The 23,436-nt window shown below is 38.7% G+C and overlaps 1 protein-coding gene across 6 annotated transcripts in view; it reads left to right on the top strand.

The window, feature by feature from the left end:
• Positions 1–23,436, top strand: part of CDH19 (cadherin 19) — a 177,502-nt gene that overhangs the window by 137,320 nt on the left and 16,746 nt on the right. For all 6 annotated transcript variants that reach the window (XM_043539920.1, XM_043539921.1, XM_043539922.1 and 3 more), the window contains 5 exons: positions 428–592; positions 2,462–2,646; positions 3,999–4,252; positions 6,937–7,073; positions 15,577–15,698. In XM_043539920.1, coding sequence (XP_043395855.1) covers positions 428–592; positions 2,462–2,646; positions 3,999–4,252; positions 6,937–7,073; positions 15,577–15,698 — 863 coding nt within the window. The remainder of the gene's footprint in view (positions 1–427; positions 593–2,461; positions 2,647–3,998; positions 4,253–6,936; positions 7,074–15,576; positions 15,699–23,436) is intronic.

Here is a 23,436-nt window from a genome sequence, read left to right as displayed (position 1 = left end):
GAGCATAACAATATCCCATTTCTGTCCATCCTCCCAATAAAATTTAAAATGACATGAGCAGAGAATGGGGGACATTGTGTGGGGGAAGGGCAAATGGGGAGGGGGCACATAGAATCCCTAGCATGGGGGAATGGGGATGCATACAGAGCCCTGGCATAGGGGAATAGGAAACTCTTGCATGGTGGGAAGGAATCACCCAGAGCCCTTGGCATGAGGGAAGGGATGGAGGGTGCAGGGAACCCCTGCAATAAAGTGTGATGGGAGGGTGGCACATGGGTGGGAGTGTGGGAATGGAAGAATAAGCTCAGCCTGCAGATGTTATGAATTGTGAGAGCTCTTAGTGCTACCGAATCTGGTGCTTCTTTTTGTACTCTTAATGTCCGGTCAGATATTGTAAATAATGTGCTTAGCTAACTGTATCTTCCAGGTGTCATTAGAATTTCTTCCCAAATGGACAGAGAAACTAAGGAGCAATATTTTGTCATTATCCAAGCCAAAGATATGGTTGGGCAAATGGGTGGATTTTCAGGAACAGCAACTGTAACCATCAACCTCTCTGACATCAATGACAACAAACCCAAATTTCAACAAAGTGAGTAAATGCCAAGAAGTTTTATTATTACACAAGAAACTGTGGGGAAAATTTAGTCCTAGTGCAATGTCAGTGAGTTCAGTGGTATACCCATTTAGATCAGATCTACATTTTGCCTTTTGTCTCATATAGTCAAATAAAAGATTGATAAACCAATAACTTTTCCATAAAAAAATAACCTGGACTAAATATCTAGAGAGCTCAAGCCAGTGCTATGTTTTGTTATAGTTTTGAGATAAAAAAGATATCTACTTTAGGGAAGTTAAATACAAAAAAGGAGTTTTTTTTCTCTTGGGATTTAGGGCATAATTTTTCTTTATTACTATTAATATATTGACAACTGTAAAATTATGTTTATCTAAGGATAAAAATTCTTTCTTTCAGGACTGACTAATTAAACGATAAATACAAACTGAACTGGTAGGGAAGCTATGCATAGCCACTGCTATCTAGCATGCAGCTGCATTCAGGAGAAAGAATCACACTATGCTAGCTTAATACAGAGATCTATATTTTAATGGCAGTCTTCCCAGAGTGTGCATATGTAGAGAGGAGGTTTCACACCACTTCGTTTTCTGCACCCTGTGGTCACTGATCTGAAATAAAGGTTAATTGTAAAAGTGTGGGAAACAAAGGTGGTTTCAGAATGAAGTGGTGGGAAATAATTCGGACTTAGATACTTTTTATTCAGAAACCTACAGTAAATAATAATGATGTTGCAAGTGCACACCATACAAATACTGTAAACCGGTTGGGTCCAACTTTTCAGCATTAGAATTAAACTTAACAGCTGGATTCCTAGTCCCACTGAAGTTAATGTGAGCTTTGCCATGGATTTCAACTGAGCTAAGATTTCATCCAGCAGTTTAAAAAGGCCACAGGGCCACAATCAATATTCTATTTCCCTATGCTCAGGCATAGGCAACTGAGCTGCTATGCTGTCCTCCCTATGGATCCCACAATCTAGCAAGAAAACAGGCAGTGTAGAACCTTAATCTTCTCTCTCCTCCCTTCGCTTGGCCAGGAGACTGAGCTGTAGGCAGTTAGGCCTAGTGGTTGGAGTGGGAGTCAGGGCTAGTGATCGGAGTCCAAATGCCAGAACCAGGAAGCAGAGCCAAAGGTCAGAACTGGCTTGCTAGGAGTAAGGGAAGGCAGGAGCAGGATTGGCTCTGAGACTGGACCAAGGCTGGGACAGGAGGAGAACAATGCTTGGTGCAGGGTAGGATCTGGACTGGAGCTGTGAAGGAGCAGAAGAGGAGCAGTGGTTGGCGAGAGACAAGCACAGGGAGGCAGAGAGGGTGTGAGCGTTGAGCAGCCAGTGAACTACCGCTGCTGCTGAGTTTAAGAACCAGCCTGTTGGCTTCCTCAACGAATCATGCAAGGCAGTCCATCAGGCATCCCAGCTGGCTTGTTAGGGTGTCAGGAGTGCTGAGTAGCTGCAGCTGCAGGGACTTACTCGATCCCTATTCCTGCAAAGTAGCAGGCTAGCAACAGGATCACTGCTGAGCAGCTCTAGCAAGAATATGACAGAATCTGCTCCCAGCTCACCTCAGAGTGGTTTCCCAGGCAGCAGGGGAGCAGTTGTGATGCAGTTATGGAGGTGCTGCCCCCTAGTGCTTCCTCACAGGAATGAGGCTGATTCAAACACTTCCCTTTGAAACTCACATTACCCAGCTCAGGAAACATATTTTCAATTTATATTCAGGCAAACATTTTTTTTCTTAAATAGTCACACACACCCCCATGGCCTCAGGTGAGTGTTTCAAAGGCCACTACTATTCCCCAGGCCACAGGTTGCACACCAGTGCTTTCAACTGTTACAGATTGTTGACAATGTTTAATGTGAAGGTACTTGGCTGTTTCTTTAAGAGTTCTACTACATGAATATCTCTGAGGCGGCACCAGCAGGCTCTACCATAGGCAAAATCATGGCAGAAGACAGCGACATAGGGGAGAATGCAGCCATGAATTATGTCATCGAAGGAAATGAGTCACTTGTTTTTGACATCATTACTAACAATGAGACCCAAGAAGGAATTGTTATATTAAAAGAGGTGAGGCATTAAAAAACCCACTAAAATGACACATAGCATAATCTTTTAAAATAATAAAATAATAACTACTACTACTAAAACAACAACACTGCATCTTGTTGTCTCCATGTTTTTCTATCTGGCTTCTTTAAGCACTAATAATCTGACTGAAAATAGGATCTGGAAAGATGTGGGGGAAAACAGCCTCACTAGCTTAGAAAGTAGAATGATATTTTTGGTTTGTGGCTCAAGCAGTTGGGGTCAGGATATCTGGGTTTTATTCCCAGCTTTGTAATTGTCTCTTTATGTGATTGTGGGAAAATGTCTTCACCTCTCTGTGCCTTGTTTCCTCACTTGTAAAATGGGAAGAATAATAGGAGAGGAGTGTTCTGAGGCATAACTCACTGTTAGTAAAGAATGTTAAGATCTTGAGATGGAAGATACTTCTGTGTATTAGTGAAAAGTGTTATGATTTCTTCACTGAAACATACTCAGGAAGCTTCAGTTGTATATGGGACTTACTTTAGCATCACATAGGGAGAAAAAGAGTTAGCTACTAGAATTGAACTGATGACAAGTTTTCATTTTAAAATTTGACGGGGAGGGAAAAGACAGAAAGTAAGTTCACTGAGTTGGTTACCTGTGTTCTCATGGTATGGAAAGCCAAAAAAATATTCTGTGATGGAGCTAGAGAGCACAGGGTATTTACTCAGAAAATGTCAGCACTTCTGTGAAGTATGGGAGACTAAAGAATTTGATGTTGCTGTCTTTTGCCCATTTGGAACAGTTACAAGGAAAGGAAGCTATTTCGCTAATATTTCCTGTTATAGTTTGTATTACTAATCCTGACTAAACAGATAGTAGGACAGACAGTATGGTCAGAGAGTTATTCTTCATTTGTTTTTTTAAAGGGGAGACAGAGTTATTTTTTCTGAAGACTAAACTTTAATAAACTCAGTCTGAGCATCTGAAAATTAATTAATTCCCCTTATTCTACATGAAAATTCATATGATGTATTGTATAATGTTAACTCTACAGGCATTAAGAACATAAAACCTACATTAGACATAAGTGAAAAAGTAAAGGAAGCTATCCATTACAATACTATTAAATCATAACATCAGAGCAAGCCAAGGAAATCAATCTTTAATAGTGAAAGCAAAGTAAAGTAAGACAGATTAATAATTAAACTGTTATTGCAGTGTGTGTATATGTGTGTGTGTGTGTAACTGCTTTTAAAACATTCCCAAAAGAAGTGTACCACTGTATCTTGTCTTTAATCTTACATCAATCATTAATGTATTATTAATTTTAAAATTCTAAAAAAAAAAAGAAGAAGGAATATTCCACTTCCCACTTTGTTTGTCGACAGAGAGTGGATTATGAGAGCAAAAGGAGATACAGTGTTAGAGCAAAAGCAGTCAACAGGCAAATGGATGGCCGTTTTATGAAGGAAGGGCCCTTTGAAGACACAACCATTATCAAGATCAGTGTGGAAGACGCTGATGAGCCTCCAGTTTTCACCTCACAGAACTATGTGATGGAAATCGCTGAAGGGGCCACAAATGGTTCCTTGGTTGGTGCTATCACTGCCAGAGATCCAGACAATGCCAACAGTCCCATCAGGTACACACCGTACAATGTAAATAGGTATGCTAGGAAGAAGTGATTTAAAAACCAGGGCTGAGATATCAAAGGGGCCCCAAGACTATTCAAGTGAGAAAAAATCCCAGGGGACTCTTTTCCATTACACAGGTCTATGCTTCATGACTGAACTAAAGTTCACCTACGTTATGATAGCCTGGATATCCTTAAGCCAAATAGTCTGGAATAGTAAAATGTCATTTCCTTCCTCTGGGCTTAATCCTGACCCCTGTGCAAAGCCTGAATAAATGGGTTTTGTAAATCAATTCTTCATAGTAGCCAGTGGATGGAAAAATAGATCAAATAGTGGCCCTGTAGAGGATATGGGGCAACAACAGAACTGTGGTGCCATGTTCACAGCTAAAACCTCAGGCCTGCAGTAGCACAGATGTCACTGTGTTCTGAATAATTGCTGATCCACTGGCTATGCCCCTATCCCTACTCCAGCCTGCTCCCCAAAATCTCCTTTACAGAGGGGCAGAGGGAAATATTGTAGTGCCATGTTATGTTTTAGACTTGGGTAGGAACAGAGTCCACTCCAACAGCCAGGATCTAGCCAGCTAGCTCTGTGTAACATAATTGTACCAGTTTCCTTCTCTTTCAGCCTTCTATGACTGGTATTTGTCCCTAATAGTGAAATTTTGTAGTGAACAATTCTACAAACTATGTATTTCACAATATAGTTTTAACGTATCTTAAGGCAGGACACAGCTGATTAATCTTTAGCATTTGATTTATAATTAAAATAGCTTGTAGAGTCAGTTGATATAATTGAACACCACTTAATTTAGACAACCTAAGGTACAGTACAAACTAGTTTGGTGCAAAATAATACACTAGTGTGGACTAAATTATCAAGTTCTTAGTAGATGATATACTCCATTATTATCTATGCTTCAATATACTATAGATTTCCAATATTTTTGTCTTTTATAATACTAGTTTCCTATTATATTATTTTAAGACTTAGTCTGGGGTAAAATTAAGTTAAAAAAAGTACAAATATATGTACAGAATTTTTCAAAACACTTGGTGTTTTTTCTCAGAGAATTATAGCATCAGTACCAAACATGTAAATACTGTGAATATTTATAACATTTGTATAGTATATTTTTTTCAAAATAAAATATTACTCTAGGGGTTGCTGTGATGTAAATGTGTGTCGATTGCCCCAAACCAGCAATGTTTAAGCAGGTTTGTTGCACCATAGACTTCCTTTAAGATGGAACATTTCATTTTGCAACGTGCATCAACTATGATTTTAAGACATATATATGTATGTTTTTGGGAAAGTATATGCATATGCAGCCAATTATTTAACAATAACTCAGCTGTCAGTGTTTTCTTATAATACAAAAACAAAACAAAACAAACCCAGGCCTGATTGCCATTATGGACACTAGTTTGCAAACAGCAATATATGTTATAATAAATAAAGTTTATTTAAAACAAACAAATGTCTGAAATCAGAAAAAAAGAAAACAGAAACAACAAGAAAAGATTGCATGGGGAGAGAGGATGAGAAGATATTCTCATAAATGAAATATGTTTGAAGCTGAGTTATAAATCCCTGAAATAGCAGTTTATAAAGGAGACATTGACAAGTCTCGCTAAACTGAAGTGAACAGACGACAATCTAGTATGGTAGTTCTTGGATTTAGTATCTTGCTGATTTTCACACAGGATGCATGGTAACTATAAATTAAAAGTTAGAGAGTCATCCAACCACTGGCATTTAATAAGGGCTATCAGAGAAGAGTCTTAAGTGTCAATTTGTAATATAAAGACTTTATCAAGCAAAATGAAAGCTGAAGAAGAAGAGGGAATTGTTAAGTATGGGTATTCTGCACAGGACCAATGCAGACTTTCTGAGTGTGCGCAAATTTCACTTCCAAGAAATAGCCACCTACTGTACCTTATGAATAAAGCCACACATTTAGTTTTATCTTTTTTAAAAAATTCCAGTCATTTAAAAATCTCTGACATTTTAAGTTATATATTTGACTTCACTCTCTGCCTTTTTCATAGTCACTCATATGTGGCCAATGATAAGAATGTAACTATCATTCCACCTGCATTTTGTATGTTTGCATATGAACATGGCATGCAGAGCTTTTCAAATGATGGCTGTTGCAGTAGAGCTTCAAGTTGGTCTCATTGCAATCATTTCTCACTTTTGGATTTTGTACCTGGGGTTAGCAGACACCTCATTATAGATAGCCAGATGCCTCTCTTTTTCCCTAATGCTCATTCCTTCGACATCATAACATGTCAGCAACAATAAAATAGATTTACCATTATACCTCTACTTAGTTTCCAGTGTTATTCATTTCACAAGGCATTTTTGCTGTTTCTTTTCAACCAAGTCATTCACCTGCTGTGAGACCGACTTAGAAATAAGAATGAATAATGCATTTTAGATTCAGTTCACATTAATATAGATCTGAGGCATATTTGGTTTTATGAAAAGAAGAGCTTTGATCTTGGCAGCAGTGAATTTTAAATGTTTATAAGTGTACATTTTTCATAATTTCTGAGTTGCTGCTGCACACATTTATATGTATATATGCACAGCTCTGTTTTCTCGACTGACAATAGCTTTATACGTCCAAGCTGCAAGATGGAACATTTCAGTATTAGGCAACCTCTTTACTCTTTTGGTGCAGGTATTCTATTGTCCACAGCACGTATTTAAAGAGATTGTTCAGCATCAATGCACACAGTGGAACAATCATTATAACTAAGCTTCTGGACCGAGAGACAGCTGCTTGGCACAACATAACTGTTACAGCCACAGAAACAAGTGAGTAAGAATTTAAGGAACACATGTTTTGTATCCTGCATGCACTTAGTGTAATTATCATCTGAACAGCCCTTTTTTAAAATGGAGAATACATGCTAATTTCTCTTTATATTGCTGTTTCTTGTTACATTAAGGAGCATTATTAAAATGATGAGTTCAGTGGAAGCAGGATGTTTTTGAGCTCCAAGGTCTTGTGCTCTTTCATAAAAGATGACCTTATTAGAAAAAAAAAAGAAACGAAATTGTAATGAGATGAAGACTCTAACACTTTCAAGTTATACTGAAGCATATGAATTGCTCCCCTGGTGCAAGATCTTATGTTATATTAGACCCTGGTTAATTTCACACCAGATTTTTGACTAGTGTAAAATTAGCCAGGGTCTAATTTAACACCGGTAGGAAACCTGTATTTCAAATTAATGGTTAATGTGGGGCCTAAATCAGCTAGACTTCTCTACAGTGACAGTTAAGTCTGGGAATTATCCTTTATATAGATTTCACCTGTCAGTTTTGTCTGAAAGTTAAATGCAAATTGCCTCTGTTTGTGCTTTCAGTTATCCAGCTGCCCTATCTTTGGGACAACATTACGGAAAATGCTTGCTTGCTAATTTGGAACTGGATGTGGCAAAATGTGTTTCTTCTTAGTTAAAATTAATCACATCATCCATAGGAAGAGAAAAGGTCAACAAAATAGGAGGATATCAATGGATGAACTACTTATTGCCATGTATTTTTAATAACTAGCATGTGGTTTAGACATTGTGTCATATACATTTGTTTTTTATGATGACTATTTAGAAATATGAGTAAGACAAGGTGTGTGAGGTAACATCTTTTATTGGACCAGCTTCTTGTCTCTGGTGAAAGAGACAACCTTTAGATATATGTTAATCCAATAGATTCCCCATAAGAAAGCATTCCCCATGTATATATCAGAATAGTAGATACAATGGTAAGCTTAATATAGTAAAGTTGGTGGCAATATTTACTGCAACCCTCATTTTATATTTGTGAATTGATAGTCTTGTTTGAATTCTTGGTTTATCTGTGAGTTTTTTACATTTTATGAATGTATCTTCTTTTTCACTTTATTGGACAGCTGGCGGGTGATATGGTGTAATGGAAAGCATCTCTGGCATATTTTTGTCATACCTTGAATAGGTCTATGGAAACTTTGCAGGATGACTTCAGTTTAGGATTGTGACTTTTCTGTTTAGCTAAACACTAAAATGGGAGAGATCCACACATTACAACTGAATAAATGTCCCCTGAACCAGAAGAAATGCCAAGGCTTTCAATGTCAAGAAATATTAAGATATGTATTGTAAGAAGAGGGAGCCCTTCTCATTTTGCTATATTTATTCTCCAGCTCTTTAATGATTATAAGGTCACCATTTAATAAGATGATATCCAGAGGTATTAAAGGTGTTTCACATTGGTTTGGATATCCTTGAAGATCATTTACTTTATCAATCAATAACATTTAACACCTGAAAAATCATCATCATGTCTATCCTGTGGACAAAGCAATCTTTTCTTGAAAAACAAAGAAACTATGGGTGGAATTCTGGCTCCATTGACCCCAATGGCAAAACTACCATTGATGACAGTGGAACCTGGATTTCATCCCATATGGGCCATGTATGGTTACAGTCCCTCTGCACCAACCAGATGGCATAAATCCAGCTTCAAAACCCGTAAGTGTCCTGGCATCTGCACCATAGTCATGCCTCCATCCCCGACCATTTCTCAGTATAGGGGGCTGAGGGGCACAGGGATGAGTTCCACGGCAATCCTCCACTGATGTAAGTTGCATTAAGGAGCATACATCAGTGGCACAACATATGGTATGTCTACTTGTGCCAGGTCTGACCTTGAGATTCTCAGAGCCAGAACCAGATGCCTAATGACCCTTCTTCCATCATGCACTGAGTGGAGTTCCAATGCAACAGCGAATCAAGCCAAATATTTTCTGTCTTTTGGTAGGTGCTAATCTGCCTATATAGAGTACACCAGGGATCGGCAACCTTTGGCACATGGCCTGCCAGGGTAAGCCCCTGGCGGGCTGGGCCGGTTTGTTTACCTTCCGTGTCCACAGGTTTGGCCAATCGCGGTCCCACTGGCTGCAGTTCACCGCTCCAGGCCAAAGGAGGCTGCAGGAAGTGGCAGCCAGCACATCCCTCGGTCTGCGTCGCTTCCCGCAGCCCACATTGGCCTGGAGCGGTGATAGGCCGAACCTGCAGACGCAGCAGGTAAACAAACCAGCCTAGCCCACCAGGGGGATTACCCTGGCGGGCCACGTGCCAAAGGTTGCCGATCCCTGGAGTACACAATCCAAACCAGAAATAATAGCACTCTAATAATGCAAACAGAACAAGAAAACTTGTCAGCCACCAGACTGACTTGAAGGTGATTTGTTCATTCACAAAAGGAAGGTCATTAGGGGCCAAAATGTTGTCTGCCTCCAAGTTCTGTCAATTGAAGTATACATCTCCATCAAGTACTTCTGATGGTAACAGCTGACTGAAACATGGGACAACTTTGACTCTAATTTGCTATTTCTTTGGATGCCCAGAGGTGTGGTTCACTACCAGCTCTAAGTAGTTACCAGCTAGAGATAACAGAAAGGACCATCTGTCCTGAATAGTTCAGCATACCACCCCCCTTTTATACTGAGCTTCACAATTTTCTTTCGACTACAGAATTCAAAACTCTCTCCAGCTCTTAAGCATGGAAGGTAAAGGATTTAACTCACCTGTCCAGTTTTGTCTGATAAGTGTGATTTTATTGATTAGCCTTTCAATTTATATAAAGTTCTTTTATATTTTTAGCTTTTAGCATTACCATTCAATACTTCCTTCCTGCTCATCTCCACTAGGAAATGAGGTGGGAGAACACACAGTCACAACCTGGCTCAGCCTAATCAAGTAAGTGATCTGATTTTTTTTCCATTTAAATTTTATTTACAAGTGAACTTATTGTGGGGGGGAAATACTCACTGACTCTTTTTGTCTTTTAGGTTTTCGAGGAATTCTTTTCACTGATGGTGCACTTTAATGCATTTCTCCCAGCAATGTTCACATTTCAATGCCTGATTCAACACATAGTATAATTATTTAGGTCAATATTTTCAAAAACGGATGCTTACAGATATGCTCCGGCCCCTAAATGTGTGGCCTGATTTTCAAAAAGGCTGAGAAACCAGCAGCTCCCACTGAAGTTAATAGGAGCTGCTGGGTGCTTGGTACTCATAAAAGCCAAGCTACTCAGACTAAGTTAGGCATCTTCCTATAATTCCAAATACAGTGTTTGACATTTAAATCATGCTTCTATCTTTGAAACATTTTCCACTCTCTCCAGCACAATACTCAGCGTGAAAACCTGGCCCTATAATAGTCATTTGCCATTGACTTCAGTCAGGCCAGGATTCCATTGTAACATTCTCTTTGTTTCTCATTTTAATTAATGCTTTTAGCCCAACACTGTTCTGTTTGCTTCCTGTTACACACACACACATACACACACAACCTCACTCCTCCTGGTCTGATAAAAAATGCCACTGCCAACACATAGGATGACTCCAGTCAGTCACAGCAACAGAGAGGACACTGGGAAGTTTTCCCCATATTGCCCTTCTCTCACAAACTATTTCTGGCTCTGGAATGACTCTAGCCAATAGTGGACATCCTCTTTCAGCCATGGTGTGGTGCATCTCCGTGCTACTCTGAAGCAAGCCCACCCCATCTGCCTTGGCTGAATTGCTACAATCCATCTCATACTCTTCCCAAATGAATCTGCAGTGTCATAAATTTGTTTCATTCTCTTACAGATTCAGTTAATAACAATGAATTACTTTGAAATCTTTTTTTGTTTACACAATGATGACTGAGGTACCTTTACTTGGTTATGTTGAGTATAAATTACTTCTGTTTTTTCTGAGCGGCCTCTGTTTCTTCCCAAGGGCATATTCTTCTTGGCATCATGATTAGTCCTAGGCTTTTTTCTCCTGCCTCACTTTGGATTGGCCTTTGAGAGTCCAGAACTTCTTTAGTTCTCTGCACCTATTGGATAGGATTTTATCACTAGGGACAATCACATTATTACATTAGCAAACTTTGTTTTGATTTCTGCATGATTTGGCCAGTTTGGTCTCCAATAATTACTGCTACAACCTTGATTTCTTCTTAAAGAACCTCCCTAGACACCAGCCACTCTGTTACTGTGGATCTCCTACTGTCTTGGAATCTTCCTCTTCCTCTCATGCAGACTGTGCTCTGCTTAGTAAATGTTCTGCTTATCGTATCATAGGCACTGAGTAATATAGCTATGCTCAGATCCAGATATCCTCATTTTCTTGTGCAAGGGATAAGTGGTGAGACAAGAGGTACGTCTTTCTGCATAGGTATTGACCCCTTTCCCTCGCCATGCAATGTGCAGCAAGGGTCTAGTCAGATGCCACCTGGCCAGTGCTTAGGACTGCAGAAGCAACTCTGTTCCCTCTGCTACCTCAGTTAACATTCCCTGGACAGATATTACACAGTTGTGACAAATAACTCAATAGTACAATATTTCATCTCAAGAAAAACCTCTTGTGTTCTCTGAGGAAGGTGCTAACTAGCTATGTGGGAATTTCTGGCCAAAAGCTAAGAGAAAAATTTGGAATCTACCATTAGAAACAGAGAAATGTCCAAAAACACCAAATGGAAGGGTAACTGGGGAAAGAAAACAGGTGTGAATGGTAGTTCATGGCCAGGAGGAGCAATATAAACTTCCCACGCTCACATTTTCAGAGGGTGCCATCAGGCCAATGAGGTGCCCATGCAGTCTATAAATGGGCCAATCAGGCTCTGAGGGCAGGAACTAAAATCAGCCCACTCCACTCAAGCTCTGTCCATGAAGCTGTCAAGAGGGATGGCGGGGAGGCGCTGCTATTCCCTCCCAAACTAGCCAGGAATTCAGAGATGTATTCCCTCTGCCATCCCAGCCAAGTCTCCTCACCACATACCTGCATCAAATAGGGTGAGGGCTGCAGCGTCAAAATTGTTTTTAAGATACATGATTATTTTTTCCATGCTTGCGTTATGTAAAAAAATAGCCCAACCAATTTTATTAATACATTCCCAATCAATTCTTATTAACATTAAGCATGAGAAATATCATCTCAAAAAGAAATCTTTCAAGAAATATATGAAGAGGTTAATATAAGGAGTTATCATGAACTTTGATGCCTACTATTGATGCCTACCATAAATCAGCCCAGCTCCACTGGTTTCAATGGGGCTCTACTGCTACTCATCAGTTACAGATCTGACCTGATTTATTTACAGTTATTTCTGATACCGTTCCCTCTTGCATCAGCTCAGATTCCAGTGTTTGTTGATCTTCATGATCCATTTGACTCGTTTTCCTGAGTAGAGGAAGCAGCCTGACGGGAAGGCTGGTCAGCAGGCAGTTTATGCTAGCACACAACAGTTTGCATTGTCAACTACTGTGAAGGGTCTTGCCAATATCAATCATGCTGTATTGACAAACCAGGTTGTGCCATTCATCAACAAGAATGTACTACAATGGTTCTATTCACTGGAAAATATTATGCTTCAGCTCCTGATCCAGTAAAGCACCTGACTTTAAGCATGTGAGTATTCCTGTTGACTTCAGTGGGACTATGTATGTCCTCAAGTGCTTTGCTGTATTGGGGCCAAAGTGGTATGTTTATTAGGGTGCCTGTGACACGTACATTCTTGTACTGTCTCTTTCTCTCAGTAGAGGTTTGATTCAGTAATGTGAAGAGTGCTTCCAAAAGAAGTTGATCACCCTCAACCGCCCTGCTCCTATTGACTTTAGGAGGCATTCTGTGAATCTTTTAATAAATGAGAAAGAATATTTCTAGGTCTGATTTGCATACAGATTGTGTACCAGTATAACTATTTTGAGTAGGGTGTGATTTTTTTTTTACTGGAATAGTTATATCAGTACCCTGTGGCCCAGGAACTTCTTTGTGCCAACTGGGTGAGGGAATGGGCGGTTGGTCCATGGACTTTTAAAGGGATCCCCTGGGTCAAATATATGCACAATAATTCACAAAATGATGGCATGTGAGATTTCTACTGAGAGCCAGTAGCTCACTGGGTATCATAATTATCTCAAAATGAATGTACAGATAATAGCTAAGGAGTTGGGTATCTATACTGGAAATTATATTCTCAATGCCTTGGAGTTTAGATAAACATGGTGACATGCCTCATACCAGTTCCTTCCAGGCAGGGGGTAATAGAAGCTATCTCACTGGCTGGGAATTGTGTATTGTCTGCTTCACAGTACAGCTCTATTTACATACTGAGCTAAAATTCGAAGCAAGAGATTGTGAACTATATGAGAGAGGATATTTACAGGAAGAAATAAAGCAGCAGGAGGGAATATTGTTTCCGAGTAAAGACAGTGGATTGTTGGAGTGTTTCGGGGGAGCAGAGGTATCCCCTGGCATCTTTCACTGAGGAGGCAAACTGGCAGTGTGACTTATCTCATGAATGAAAGATCAACCCTGGTTGAAAAACACTGCAAGGTCTTCGGGGTGAGCATTGATCTGTAAAATATGAAAGTAGAAAATTAAATAAATCTAAGTTCTAGAATTTGAGTTATGATTTTATTTTATATGCAATCATCTTTTGTTTCCAATATTTCTACTTGCTATCATTTGAATCTTTACTCTTTGTTAAATAAATTTTTGCTTGTTTTCGCTCTGAACGTATCTAAGTGTTGTGTGTTAAGGAGTGCTGTGATCTAAGAGGAAAATTGTAAGCTGCTACTTTGGAAGTAGCAAATCTGTGAAGTCTGTTTCTAATGGACCAAGTCTTCGACACTCTAGGGAGATGGTCAGAGGGGTTGTAGCAAGCCTATCACTAGACAGTAGAGCCTGATTTGGCTAAGAGGGGAGTGCTTGTGTTTCCTGTGGCCAATGGAGTCAGGGAGCTGACACATGGCAGGCACAAACAAGGCTTCCTCATGCTAATGGCAAGTGGTAGCGAGGTGTCTCATAACCCCCTGAGAAGCATTACAACCCACTACTGTGTACACCATTATACCAATAAAAGATGCCCTATACAAGTGTAGCTAAATCCCCTTTCCATACCAGAAAAAGATATTAGTACATCTATACTAATATAACTGTATCCACACCAGAGGGGTTGTATCAATATAGTTAAAATGGTACAACATAGGCATGTAGACAAGACCTAAGAGTTCATCCTTTTATATGTAGGCGTATTTTGAACAAAGGTGCTAGTTTGGGAAAGTTTGGAAATATTCAGGTTTCTGCACCCATCTGTGTGCTTGGAGCTTGTGGATATGTTGTTACCCACGGGCCTCATTTCTGTAGAATACAGTTTCTCAACCCGTGGGTATGAACCAGAGGATGGTGTATCCATCCTGATTGGTTTATGGCTAGAGCTGGCTGGATATTTTTGAAACAGTGGGAATTTTGGTGAAATTTGTTTTTGCCCAAACCTCTGAAATGTCAACTAAGACCAGCTCTAGTGGCATCCATGACTCCAGTACTCTACAGTGTTCTGCATGGGCAAAGCCCCATTACAGTCTATCAGAGTAACAGTCATGTTAGTCTGTATTCGCAAAAAGAAAAGGAGTACTTGTGGCACCTTAGAGACTAACCAATTTATTTGAGCATGAGCTTTCGTGAGCTACAGCTCACTTCCTCGGATGCATACTGTGGAAACTGCAGAAGACATTATATACACAGAGACCATGAAACAATACCTCCTCTCACAGGAGGAGTGGGGTGCGAGGAGGTATTGTTTCATGGTCTCTGTGTATATAATGTCTTCTGCAGTTTCCACAGTATGCATCCGAGGAAGTGAGCTGTAGCTCACAAAAGCTCATGCTCAAATAAATTGGTCAGTCTCTAAGGTGCCACAAGTACTCCTTTTCTTATTACAGTCTATGGAGCTCTGTGCTGGTACAACGGTTGGCATGCATTGACCAGCTTGTAGGATCAGGTCCCATAGCTTCCTTTTAAAAAATAAATCAATTTATAATCCAATGGATGAATTAACAAATCCAACATTTAACGAAAGCATTGTGGATGATTTTAAAATTGCCTTTTTAAAAAATATGGTGGTTTGTGGGAGGGTGTTTTTAGACAATGGATAAACAGAATATAATCATAATAATAATAATAAAGAGACATTCTGCTTTACAATTTTGTCTGCTTCTCGAAATGAAATACAATATCAGAAAATCTTCTTGGTTGCTGCTGCAATCTTATAATCAGAAGTGTTACCTTGCTAAAATAATTTTACAGCACAATGGATAGGAATACCCCAACCGATTAATATTTTGGGCAATATTTGTGGGCATCAGTAAGGATTTCCATCTCAGCTGAAGATTGTCATCACTTAATAGAAAATTTGAATACCCTTATTTCTTGAAAACATGCAATGGGTTAGAACGTAACCATTGATTCTTGATGTCCTTTCCTCCTTTTATTTAGGAAATCCAGAACAAGTTTCTGAAGTAACTGTGTATGTTCAAGTTCTTGATGTTAATGATCATGCTCCAGAATTCCCAAAACATTATGAGATTTATGTGTGTGAAAATGCAAGATCTGGACAGGTAAGAGGCTGAAAAGTTGTTGTGTAACCATATTGTTTCCCTTTACAGTGACCTAAGACATTTGGCATATGGTATTGCTATTTGCTTGAACCCAGTTTATTTCGATATTACAAATGCAGGATAATCGTATAGAGTATAATATTTCTTTCCAATAAGAACAATATCCCTGGCAACCAAACAAGGAAACATAATCTTAGATAGGTAGAGAAGGAAACTGGTAAAAAAAAAAAACACCACAATTTTAGTACAGTTTAATGTCACAGAGACAAAATCCTATTGGGACTGAGATTCTCAGCAATTATGTATAGCATTTTGAGAGGATTATTCATTGTCTTTTAGAATACAGTAAGGTTTAAATCTTTAATTATGTACCCTGATCAAAAGCCCATTGAAGTAAAATGAAATATTTCAGGTCCTATTAGCATATTTTAATGCTTTAACTAAAAATGCAATGATATCATTGTAGTAAATAATATAATTTACAAACAAATATTTATATGATCAATATTTTTTTCATTTGTTCATAATTCAAAATGACATTGGTTTTCTTTTCTAAAGTTACTACTGTTGCATAATGTTGTTGTGTGCTGATGAATTGCTGTTGTGTTCTGCCCCAAAGATGACATCTTTTCAGGAGTAGGTGAAGAAATCTCTGAATTTACATATAATTTCCATGGTGCTCTGGAATCCTCTAGGAAGAAAGGCACTGCTGAAAACAATAATACACATTAATGAGTGGAATCTCACCACACCTATCTGAAGTACGAAAATAATATTTATCAGAGTTTACAGATGGGAAAACTATAGAACAGACATTTGTTAAGTCACTTGCTCAACACCAAACACTCTTGGAAGGAATAATAAGAAATTGTTACTGAAATGCATAATTATGACAGTCAATGATTAAGATGTTTTACTTAACTTAATGGTATAAAAAAGAGATTGTTATGGCTGATGTGTAATATAAATTTTACCTTCCTTTACTTTTAACAGACTGTTTTTGTAGGCTTTCCATATAGATAGATACACAGATATTATTAATGTTTTTATATTTTCATCAGAAGGAGTCTAGAGATAAAAAATAGTATTTTTATGATGATCACTTAACAGATCAATTTAGATTTTAGAATTTATATATAGTGAGAATTAATACAAGGCAATTAAAGTTGTAAGTTTCACGTTATGAAGCTCTAAATGGTTTAGTTCCTGCCTAACTCAGATTCCAATCCATAGCCCACTGAATTCAATGGAGCTCTTTCGAACTCTAAGGGCCTAATATATAGACCACTGAAATCAGTGGAAAGGTTTCCATTGATTTCAGTCGGCTTTGATCAGTCAGTCAAATACAACCCCTCTTTTTGGCCATCTTTCCTCAACTAACTCTATGATGGCCCAGGATTTTCCACACAATGTCAATGGTAGATCAGGGCTTTTGGGGCCATCATGATAAGCTGGAGTGCTTGAGGTAGCTTCCCCCCTATGTATGTCTGAAAAAGGTATTGAGGGGTATTTTCAGTGAAGGGCTCCTACCTCTGGAAATTGCTTCCTTCCTTAGCCTGACAGAGCTGGAGTTTGTTTACTTTCATGGGGCACTGCATAGCTTACCCTGTATTCTCAGGTTTGTCAGAATGGGGAGGAGTTATTGAAGGGGAAAAGTTCCTTATGCTGTGGGATTTGGAGGATTTTACTGTTGACGTCAATCCAGTTTGTAAGTGAAAACAAAAAGCAAATACATATAAATACATTATTTGTGAATGATTCAAGAGCATAAAAGGGCCATATTTTAGGAAACACAGGAACTATAACAATGCATAGAATAAAAATGCCCTTTTGCTTAGCCAAACTCAAAGACAGTGGGGTGATACTATAGCTTATATCTAAGAACAATGCTAACCTTGGATTACATTTTCTTTTCTTTTTGCCAGAAAACCCCCCAAGATTATTAAAAAGTTCTCAGTCTATTTTTAGCAAATTACTTTTGCTCTCATTTTTCCTTGTTATATTATGTTTCCTAGCCCCTGGAAGTGGTTCAAATAAAAGAATTGCATTTGGGTCCTTGGGACTATCATCTGAAAAGATAGCTTGACAATAAAAATGAATGTAAAAGAAGATGGATATTTTTGGCTATGGTCCAAATCCATCCATCAGGTTTATCAGACATTTTGAATGGATTTTTCATTTTCCATTTTATCTTATAGTTCTGCACCTTCCTATAATCCACACATCAACTGCATAGTAGCCAGGAAGGCAGCTTCCTTTTGCACATTGAGAAACCACTTTCACTGCACTACCAGTATTAAATCTATTACTTTCAAAATAACTTGAGCATGAAAGGTGCTATATAAAATAGAATACTATCCTATTATAGCTATTGCTAGCATCAGATCTAATAGAACAATATTAGTAAACCATGTGGCTGTTGGATTCTCTTTGGATTCACATTGAATCTCTTTGACCTTACCACTATATATATAAATAATAGGCTCATCCATTTTGGGAACTTGTTGACCACAGTGTGACAGTTTTTCTTTATTGCTTTTATTACAGTAGTTACAAACTCCGTTGAATTCTATACCAAAATCTATAAAAATGGCCAGTAAGCAAAATGGACCAAATACATCCCTGGTGTAAGACCACAGATGTCATAGCAAGAATGAATTTAGCCCAGCAAGACTTACTCACTGGGCATTAATGAATTGACTCTAGCTCAAAACTGCAGCTTGAGAGATTTAAATGTACTACATCAAATGACTTTCTGGGATAGGGTAAGTGAGTTGAGCATCCAGAATGTGTCCAGTTATATGAATGGTAATTTCAACCCCCTTGTGGCTCCTAGTCTTTCTTCATATCAGGCAAGAAGCAGGTTTCAGCTGAAGACAAGCTGCACTGAGTTCACCTACATTTTGAATTAGTGCTGTCTTCTCTAATGTATATTTGTTTTGCATGAATTCTTCAAATTTGATGATCACACATGAACTGACTTTGATGTTGTAGTTTACTTTGTAATTTTACTTATTAGATCCAAAAGCAGAGACTATGTAATCTGCACTTTGAGTTAGAGATCAGAAAAAAAAGCCATGCATTTACCCAACTACTTAGCATATAATAAAATAGCCAGCAGTTACAGTGCAAGTGAAGAGAATTTATGTGATATTAGCTTCCTATAAAATGAATTGTAGCACACACACACACACACAAAACCCTCACAAAGAATACCAAGTTGTATATAGAACTGGCTGTACATGATTCAGGTTGAAAATGAGCAGTTTGCAAAAATAGACCATTCCTAACAAGTCATGTTTTTAAAGAATTTTTGAAATCAGGAGAGAGAAATTGATGGGTAAGACAACATTTATTATTTTACCTTGGTATGTCTATTGACCATGTACAAGTAGCACATAAAGAGCAGTGATAAGAAAACAGGGAGGAAGAGAAATGGGGATATCTCCATAGAGAATAAAAGAAAACGGAAGTAGTGTGTAGGGATTTAAACCTCCTCTTGCCCTAACTGCATCTGCTGATGCATGGGAATCCAGCTTCTGGTATTTTGAGAGGGTGTGTAACTATGGACCAAGTTGCCATATTGTAATTATGGTTAGCTAAAGCATGAGCTTTTCCTGACCACATAGTTGAGGCTGATCTGGTAGAGTGTGCTCATACAAGAGTTGTCCAAAAGTGGAAATAATTTCAATGAATTTTAAGGAGGCAACTTGTGAATAATTTCAAACAATGAATACAGTAGATATCAGGTTGTGAACATTTAGCAAACTTCTGGCAGGCCCATGGTTTATCCAGACTGACAGCTCCATCTACCTCTGATAAATCTGGCAAAAAGAGCTGAACTTTTGTGTAAAGAATCAGTGGGCTTGACCACTCCAAGGAAAACCCCAAACGACATCTCTAGGGGAAGAAATAATGGATACATTTCAGTTTAAAAACAAATGCACGTTTTCAAATTGGCTCCTAGATTATTAGAGTTTCCAGATTAATGAGCTCCAAAGTAACACAATTCATGGCAATTAGATTTAAATCCAATCATCTTATACAACCTTATGAAAGCAATACCTAACCTCCTTATCTTTTTTCCCCACATCAAGCACATAGGATTTGTAGATCTTGATTCACAAGCAGTTAGTGCAGAACTTCTCAAACTGTGATGCTGCCTTCACTGCACTGCACTGAGGTGCCAGCCTGTCCCAAGTGAGATGCAAACAAGACTAGGAAGACTGGAAAAATATATCTTTTTCTTTCTTTCTGGATCATATTTACTTCACACTTAGAAAAATTAAAGCTTTCTGTTGCACTCAATCATTTATAGACGTATATGGTTTATGTTGATTCCTAGTAGAAATGATCCAATAAGAAATAAAGATTAAGACATTTCCCTACCTATACGTTGACCTTATTCCTTCAATTCTAGGCTGAAGCTCACAAGATACATGCATATGCTTAGAATAGTCAGAAAGAGGCAGGTTTCCCATTCCCCCCCCCTTATTTTTTCCTCTCTTTTTTTTTAAATAGCAAAGACATAAACAAGGAAAAAGTCAGCTTGTTATTATTCCAGACTGAAAATGAACTTGTCAAAGAAGTATTCATTTTGCTTAGTTATAACTGATACTGCATGGAAATATATATATACAGATGCCCACATTTATTTATATATTATTTATTTAGCTAGCTATCTATACATGATGTGACAGGGTCAGGCCAGATGCCTACAGGAGAGTGATAGAAGGCAAATATATTAGCCCCAGGTTAAGCAGGTCCCTTTCCCCTGGTAAGATAACAGGGGCAGTTCCAGAACAATCAGGAACTTGCTGGAACCAATTAAGGCAGACAGACTAATTAGGACACCTGGAGCCAGTTAAGAAGCTGCTAGAATCAATTAAGGCAGGTTAAACAGGGCACCTGGTTTAAAAAGGACCTCACTTCAGTCAGTGCAGAGTGCACAAGGAGCTGAGAGTGAGAGGACGTGCTGCTGGAGGACTGAGGAGTACAAACACTATCTGGCATCCGGAGGAAGGTCCTGTGGTGAGGATACAGAAGGTGTTGGAAGGAGGCCATGGGGAAGTAGCCCAGGGAGTTGTAGCTGTCACACAGGTGTTACACAAAACACTATAGACAGCTGTGATGTACAGGGCCCTGGGCTGGAACCCAGAGTAGAGGGCGGGCCCGGGTTCTGCCCATCCCCCCAACTCCCTATTGGATACAGGAGGAGCTGACCTGGACTGTGGGTCCCATCAGAGTGGAAGGTCCCTGGCCTGTCCCCCGACCCACTCGGTGGACCAGCAGAGACTGTGGGAATTGTTCTCCTTCCTTTTCCCCATGCTGGCCAGTGATGAGGTTAGCTGAGTGAATGGCAGGTTTGAGCCACTAGCAAAAGTGGCCAAACTGAGGGCTGCTGTGAGTCTATGAGGCAAGGAAATCCGCCAATAAGTGCAGGACCCACCAAGGCAGAGGAGGAACTTTGTCACAATGAATTAATAGTGAAATAGCAAACCAGCTCTGTTGACTTGAAACTGCAGATATTTTGAGAATTCCAAACATGATGGATTTGTAATGTTTTGTTTCCTGATTAGATGGCTATGTTACTAATCAGCACAATGCAATTGTAAATTGAGAGTATCAGAATCAAATAAATAATTAATAGTTTCTGTGATAATGTCAATCTTCAATGAGCTCCATGTGACCAGACTACATTGTCTGTATGGAGCTCACCACTGCATCAGTATCTTGGTTAGCTATATAGTTAGCCAATCATGGAATTGAAAGAATGTCACATGACATAACTAACCAATAAAGCACAAATTGCTAATTATGAGGTACCAATTTTACAATCAAATAGTCAAACATTGAGGCTAAACTTTCATTTTTCCTGAAAATCACATTAGTAAAGTTCAAAAATTGATGGAAAATGACCCTGAAACTGCCATGAACACAACCAAACTGTAATTTGCTTTTGAATTTAAGCAAATATTTGTGGAATACACACAGCCATACAGTTTGTCAGCTATAGGCATGGAGATTATTACCATCAAACCTGCTGAAATAGCCACATTAGTTTGTTGAGTACATGATAGAATAGCATGAGGATGCTGGACCATGGCTTCCTGTTCTGTACTGGATACATGCATAAGCAAAGGGCTTCATTCTCTAGTTCTGTCAATATTGCACTATCTGTGACAATTACATTCACTTTTCAAAAGATAATCTTGCATCTATTCTCACAATAGTGTTGAGGGAGCAGCTTTCCCTGCTATGATTGGGGCTAGTTCGCTCTCCCCCCTTTCCGCATATTTGAATCACCCAAGATACTCTCTAGTTCTAGGAAAAGAGGAAACATCCCATTATTCCTAACAGTTATGTAGAAGACACCCTTTTGTCTGATGTGGGAGACATCCCATGCAGTAGCAATCAGTGCTCCAGCACTGCCACGATAAGGCTAAATAGGACTTCTGTTTCTCCATGGGATCTTTACACAGATGAAAGATGGCTTGCTCACATGAACAAGACGGAGTGCCAGGAATATGGGGCACCCACAACAACAGCATATCCTGTTGCTTTCACACTTGCCTCGTACATTCCTTAAGTATCGTGGCAGAAAAGACAGATATCATGAGACTCCCATGATTATTATCTTGCCTAAAAGGAAATGGAATGTATGTTTACTTAGAACTTTGAATGGAAAATATTTGTATTGGGGGAGATTTTCAAAGCAAATGGCAGTTAGGTGCCGGGCTCCCATTGGCTAAGTGCCTTTGAAAATCTTCACTGTAGCACCCAAAACAGTGAGGGTCTCTCAGCTTCACTGTGTTCAATGGGAATTGAGTGTACTCAGAGTCCTGGATGCTCAAATCCATATACAAAATGAAGACACAGTGACTGATAAAATAGACGTTATTCGAAATGGACATGACATTTTCCTAAGTATCAAAGATTCAGGTCTGGATTTTTGGTTTGGGTCCTTATCTAATTAAAACATACTTTTAAGAAACCAGTCTCTGCTAATGAAAGAAACAAATTGGCTTTTGTAGTGATCTGTGAAGATCTTCATTGAATGATGTACTTGATGATGCATAATTCACTGAATAGCAACTGATAATAGTGATAAATACTTGCTCTTTGCAAGCAGAAATATTGCTCATTATATTGAGTTCATCTTGGTTGTTTATTCATGTAGATGGAAGATATTATTTTCAGGGCTAAGATGTTAATTTTGACTTTGTTCTCTTGCAAATGACAATCTGCTTTGACACATTTGTAAATAAGGCCTATTTTGTTTTATTGAAAACCAAAACAAAAACTTCCATAATCAGTCTATCATAATTTCCAGAACCAACAATTCAGCACATGGGTTTGTCACCATCTCTCACTTACTGCCACTATAATACATCAGTTGAATGATGCTGCTGTGTTTATGGGCTGGAAGGAAATAGCTTTTGCACTGGAGGGTTGGTTCAAATGGAGAATGATATATTTTTCACCTTGTGGGAAAAAGGAAAGGGCAAAATATTTTATATATGATTCTTGTTTGCATATGAAAACTTTATTTACACTTTGCATTTTGATTCTGGAAGCCATTTACATTATCCTAGGCATTTAATGCTTATCTCCCTCAAATCAACACAGAATCAAATGGCATAATGGCAGGACACTAAAAATACATTAGAAAACCAATAACCCCAACAAGGTTACAATTATATACATTTATTTGCTGCAGAATTTGTAGCCTCAGCAA

This window comes from Chelonia mydas, chromosome 2, assembly GCF_015237465.2.
Source record: "Chelonia mydas isolate rCheMyd1 chromosome 2, rCheMyd1.pri.v2, whole genome shotgun sequence".
In the NCBI taxonomy this organism is placed as follows: Eukaryota; Metazoa; Chordata; order Testudines; family Cheloniidae; genus Chelonia; species Chelonia mydas.
Note: the sequence above shows the minus strand (reverse complement) of the source record. Positions and strands in the feature narration are given on the sequence as shown.